At 34.7% G+C, this 6,268-nt stretch overlaps 1 protein-coding gene across 1 annotated transcript; it reads right to left on the bottom strand.

Annotated features, from left to right (window-relative positions):
• Positions 1-1,775: 1,775 nt before the first annotated feature.
• LOC125875679 (probable protein phosphatase 2C 6) lies at positions 1,776-5,999 on the bottom strand. Its single transcript, XM_049556698.1, has 5 exons — positions 5,400-5,999; positions 4,113-4,490; positions 3,231-3,348; positions 2,889-3,112; positions 1,776-2,740 (listed from the first exon to the last, which is right to left on the bottom strand). Exons 1-5 carry the CDS (start codon positions 5,682-5,684, stop codon positions 2,198-2,200), a joined length of 1,548 nt encoding a protein of 515 aa, XP_049412655.1. The 5' UTR covers positions 5,685-5,999; the 3' UTR covers positions 1,776-2,197.
• Between the last annotated feature and the right edge of the window lie 269 nt (positions 6,000-6,268).

Below are 6,268 nucleotides of genomic sequence, written 5' to 3' on the forward strand. Positions count from 1 at the left end.
AATTCAGAAAGATGATGATAAAGTAATTTTTCTGTTAAAATGATTGAAATATCCTTACACTATTTACAATAAATATAAATCTAAGATCATTTAGGAAGAATATTTTTGTAAGTTACAAATTATATTCGGCATAAAAGATCTTAAAATATTTACTCAAACCAAAAATAATGTTTACAAGTTTTGAAATCATAAGTTAAGGATGAAGGTGACCAACTTATATTACACTCCCACCATTCCTATTTATATATATGTCATCATTTTTTATTTCACGTTCCTTAAGACATTAGATAAGTTTGTCATTGTATCATTATTTAGTGTTTTCTTGAAATCAAGTTTTCAAAAAATGAACATAAATCAATTTATTTTGATTAATTAAATTGACCAATGAAGATGAATTAATAATTTAGTTTTCCTAGTCAAATTCATATTGTCAATGCTAAAATATTCTTTATGTATTGATTTTGTGAAATGACAAGTACTAAGGAATATTTATTTTTAGTAAGAACGACGTGTAAATAGAAACAGAGAGAAGATTATTATTATTTTTGGCGTATTTTAACTTAGAATCACTTTGCCTAAACATCCTCTATTTATTAATTTGAGTAAAGACAAAATGGAGTAAAAAGTTAAGTGTATAGGATTTGGTCCATTTGAGGAAACATTAGTAGCAGAATGGATATTCAGAGTTGTTGTGAGTAAAATGCATTTATTTCACTTTGCATTTATGGCCTATTTTTGTATATAGAGCTACAGGGTAAATAGGGGTGTCATCGTATATATATAGGGACATGCCCAAATGGTTCAATGGATATGGGCGTGCTCTATAAGTTAAAGCAACCCAAATGCCGCCTTGGGCGACAATACAGTTCAGAATTTCAACTTTATGAATTTTGAATGAGTTTGAGAAAGATGCTTAAAACGATAAAATATAAGAACATATTGAATAAAGTTTGATGTACAACAATTTTCTAGATAAATGTCCTTTTTCCCTTATGTTATCTTTTCAATTTCATAATTGAGATTCATACAAACCATAGCTAACGGCCAAAAATAATTTGATAGTGAAAGATGCAGATTTATTCAGTAATAGTATTATTCCCAAGTCTAAAAGAACAACTCTACTAGATAGAAAATTCACTCTCATCTTTTTCTTGCTTTTTATTTATTTTATTCTAATAAATTGTACTACCAAAAAAGAAATAAAAAAAATTACAATTCCACCATATTCCTGTCTTTCACAAGAAAAAAAAGAAGTGTTTTTGGTTTTAGTTTCTATTTAATACGTCCCTACTCCCACTGCAAAATAGCAACTTGGCAAGTGTAGTTTTAGTTGGAGTGCAAGCATAAAAAAGCTGCCAATTCTTGGAATTTTACTTTCCCCACATGTAAATTGTAATTGGGATGATTTGACACACTTGAAAGTCCACCCTTTTCCAATAATATTGAGAATCTTTCTGCTTTCTGGTGTTCTTGGGAACCTTGATTATGTTTTACAAATTACAATTTATTCTGCAACTATGTTGAATTTTAGGTACAATAAGTAATGTTATCATGTAAATTATATGAATCTTCACTGTTTGTTCATGTTGCTTCATTTCCGTCCAATATTCTACTTGACTATTTGAAAAAAGATCCTCAAATTAAACCATCCATTATGGTTTATTACAAATTTAGGTCCAAACAATTTGACAATTGGGCTTTGGTGTGCCAGACAAAAAGTTTTGGCCCACGCCCTGAAAGAATTTCACAAGGAAATAGACCAAATATATTTGATATGGAGTGCAATAGAACTTAGCTTAAAGTTAAAACACAAAACTTCATTGTTCAGCAATATTCCAAAAAAATGACCAAAACAACCACCCATCTAAAGTGCACCAGAGGGGATCCCATCTTGGACATGAAAGTAAAATATTACACAGCACAAAAAAGTGTTACTATTTCTGTCTGAGGCCTTGCGTCAGACTCAGATGTGTGATCATCAATTATAAATATTCTACCAAAAAGCATTGCCAATTTGGATAGTCATCAAGCACAGAGGCTGTTTTACATTCCAGGCATTTAGTCTTTTATACTACTACTGCTGCTACCGTGTTTTGATTTACAGAATCTTTGAGAAGAACAGCATCATATATGCACAAGGCACTGATACAAATCACTTACATTAGCCTTGGCCCTTGAGGTATCATGCCTTGATGTCTTACAACCATTTCCTCCGACTGGCTGACTTTTTGTCACCAGACATGAATCTAGGTAGACTAAGAAGGCTATTAACCCTGGTAACTCCCTCGAGGGCTGACCATTCCTGATCTTCTGCAGTTGAAAGGCACTCGGCTAGGCTTCTCGTAGAATGTCCAAGACCCTTATCCGCTAGCTGTCCTTCTATTGACTCGTCAACAGGAACTATCTCACTGGCATCTTTTGTAGTAACTGAATGTTCACGAACTGTAATATGAGAAGCATTACTATCTGCACTTTCAAGGTTGCCATCAGTAATAATTGTCTTTATTTCCACTTCAGGGGCCTTTGTCAAATCATGTTGCGTCGATGTGACTACGGAATCAGGCGCATGTACACGGTCCAGGAAAAGACATACTACAGCACAGTCATCAGTCTTTGATGTCGGGTACTTCAGCCTCCAAGCTCTTGTCGCGCAGTCAACAAGAGCCCGGGCAGCTGTAGCGCGACTTGGGGCTGAGGCCACAATATCCACGGCTTCCTTATTAGAAAGAACATCCCAAACCTACATAGAACAAGAAATTACATTATGAGACAAATCTAAGTGTTGACAAATGGAAACAGATTAAGCCAAGTCATAAAGAAGGTGAAATTTAGTCTGTGTTTCCATAGAGATGATATAGAATTTTCTTTTTTTGTAGTGAAATAATTACCCCATCAGTTGCTAGAACAACAAATTCGTTCCTATCAGTAATGCGGTGGTAATACACATCAGGGACAGAAATTAACCCAAAATCCTTAAGACAAAAATCACCAAATGCTCTGGCCATTGCCAAGCCAGGAGAGTCACTGTTTGGCAACCATACACGTGCAACCTCTGGCTCATCTTGCAATGCAAAGACCCTTCCTTTGTATTTATGTATTCTAGCAGCTTCTCCTACAAGATGAAACAATTGAAAAAATAAATTTAAGCACTTTCTTCAAGGAAAAAAAAAAACAATTACATTTCAGCTTCTCGGTGTAATGTATTGAATCAGGAAGAGAGAGAGAGAGACTTGGAAGATTAGGCTTCAAATCTACTGTCAACTGTACAGCCATTAAATAGTTGTCTTTATCTCTAGTTGCCAATACTGCTCTTGAGTCACCAACATTACCAACTATTATATCCTGGCCCTGAGACACCACAAAAAGACCAGTTAAAATGCTTTTGGGATGCTAAGCAATTAGAAAAGAGCTAGAATAAACAAATATGTGGCAGTCTCATATTCAACCCCTCCCACTCAGACTTAATAATTTTCTACTTTTAGTCTGTTTCAACATCATGTACAAGTCAAGTGAGAAGTATTAAGAATTTTTTTTAAAGTATAACTATTAAATAAATATTTTAGAACAAGAAGATATCTTGCTAAATTCAGTTAACTACCAGAAAAAGACAAATATTACAAAACATCAAGTAGATTGAGAGGGAAGTCGGTAGAGAACTCGGATGCACAAAATTTTATTATCTGAATGGATTTTACACAATACATAAATGAACTGTATCAGATTTTCATATTTGATGTAACTCATGTAGTAGTATAGGCAAGGACATCAAAAGTGATAATCCTTCAAAAGCAAAGACAATGACTAGCCAATGACTGGCAATTCAAAAATAGCTCACTTATTGCCTCCAGGGATTTGATCTAGGGGTAAGCATGCAGCGTGTGATGTTTTGTGTTAGGCGCAAGTCATGAATTCGGACCCTGCACCACTAGTCCTCGGGAACTTATTGGCTATAAGAAAAAAGTAGCTCACTAATTTGATTCTATAATTACAGTATACCCATTTATAAGCACCCAAATATTATAAAAAAAAATTATCAGTAAGCACCCAATTTTTTTTGAACATTAGGCTTTAGGAAAATAAACCTCATTTATACAAAATAGCTAAATTATTACCTGCATCACCAAGGAAACAGCAGTTGATCCACTACAGAAACAATCAATAGTAGGGTGCAACTTGAGTTCTTTATCCATTGACCGGAAAGCTTTTAACATTGATCTTTTAAGGGGAAGATGTATTTCTGGGAACTTTTCGTTGCTCTCAGATTCCATAGCTTCAATCAAATCATCATCCAAGACATCATCAAGATGTGAACCTCCGTTGGTATTTCCTGTCTCAGAAGTATTACTTTGATCACCACCGGATTTAACTTGCCACTCTGAACACAGGAGAAACGGAAGAGTATCTCGAACTTTCCTTGCCACCATATGGCCATAGGGACCGTGTCCATCAAATACTCCGCAAAAGATTGTATCACTTCGCGAGCAAAAATTCTATTGTAGAAACATTCCAACCAAGTCATAAACTGACCCAATAGATAAGAACAAATTAACTCTTTGTTTTGTCAAGTGATGGAGTTAATGAAATTGCACTATACAATAACTACACATCCATAGGACTCAAAAATTCGATGCAAAACTGGAATAGTTAATTGGGTGAAGGAAGCTTCAGAAACAAGAACTACGTAAGTTATTTTGACAGTCCATCTACCATAATTGATGGTTGAAAGGATCATAGATATGACTCTATGCATAAGTAAATGTCATTCTACACACTCAAAGCTCACATGATTCATAATTAAACTTATACCAGCCATCAACCTACCACAAACCCTCCTCATTTACCAGTCCGTGGAACTGGCAATGCGATAGATAATTAAAAGGTCCAATTTTTAGATATCAATGCTCCTACATGCACAAAATGATTGAGGATTTGGTTACTCATTTGACATAGACATTCAATGCAAAGAAAACCAAAAGGCAGAAAACACAAAATTCGGATGATTCATAATTCAACTTGCACACAGGACATCAATCCATTACAACCCCCTCAATTATCAGACCTTGGAACCGCCTATGTGATAGATAATTAAAAGGTTCAATTTTTAGATATTTAAGCTCCTATATAAGAACAAGATAATTGAGGATTTGGTTACTTATATGACATAGAAGCATTCAACGCAGAGAAAACACAAAATTCAGATGATTCATTGCACACCCGCCATCAACCTATCACAACCCTCTTCATTTATCCGGCCATGGAACCAGTTATGCACAGAGAATGAAAAGGTTCAATTTTTAGATATCTAAGCTCCAATATGCACAAAAAGATTGATGATTTGGTTGCTCATGACATAAGCAGAAAAACACAAAAATTAATTAGAGAAACAGAGAATTGAGGACCTCCCAAACGATCATGGCATCTTGATTCGTTCCTTTTTTCCCTTGCTGAGTGTGTAGGCAAGCACGGGAGGCGGCTCCATTCCCCAAAATCCTTCCAGGAATATGATGCAGCCCCTTGTCCTCACCCCCTCCTACACCAACACCACTTAACTTGCTTAAAAATGTGCTGAAATCGCCACTGTAACTGTTCTTCTTCAACTTGGAATCAAACCTTCTGCTGTCATTCTTACCATCCCACAACCCATCATCGCTCTTGCTTTTACTTGAAGAGTAACAAATTCCCATTCCCCCTTAAAAAATCTACGACTGAGGAAATTTATCAAACACCTTGTATTCACGGAAGAATTATACAAATATGTTTCCTGCCAGAATTCACTGAGATTCAGCTCTTTTATCTCCCCGATTTACAAAGAAAAAATTGAAATTACTAAGAAATGAAACAACACTCGAAGAATTCAGTACTGAGACAAGGAAATTGATGGATCCAAAAGATTGAAGCTGAAAACCCTAAAGATTACAAGGAAAAATAATTGCAGAAAGTGAGAGAGAGATTCAGATATAATAAAAAGAGAAGATTGTAGTAATAATAATCAGGTGAGGATGAGTAGCTTCCAATTTATGACTAGTAGTACTCCTATTTCTCACACTTTTTCTTTTTTCTCTATCTCAATCTATGTGTCATCTTATTAATCATAGAAAAGTAAATACTAAAAAAAATCGTTTAATAGGATGTATTGGGGAAAAATAAAAAATAATACATGGGTTAAATTTGTGTATTATCAATATTGTGTTTGGTTATATTAGGCAGGTATTAATTATGTCATGCATGTTAATATGTGGCAAATAATAGGATTAGGGGTAGCAATGCA

This window comes from Solanum stenotomum, chromosome 9, assembly GCF_019186545.1.
Source record: "Solanum stenotomum isolate F172 chromosome 9, ASM1918654v1, whole genome shotgun sequence".
NCBI classification, from domain to species: domain Eukaryota; kingdom Viridiplantae; phylum Streptophyta; class Magnoliopsida; order Solanales; family Solanaceae; genus Solanum; species Solanum stenotomum.

Excerpts from the sequence above, each read along its gene's own strand:
- LOC125875679 (XM_049556698.1), bottom strand. The coding sequence starts at position 5,684 with ATGGGAATTTGTTACTCTTCAAGTAAAAGCAAGAGCGATGATGGGTTG. Across the intron at positions 4,491-5,399 it reads ATGCCATGATCGTTTGGGAG|AATTTTTGCTCGCGAAGTGA; the intron begins GTCCTCAATTCT and ends TTTCTACAATAG. Across the intron at positions 3,349-4,112 it reads CTGTTTCCTTGGTGATGCAG|GGCCAGGATATAATAGTTGG; the intron begins GTAATAATTTAG and ends GTGGTGTCTCAG.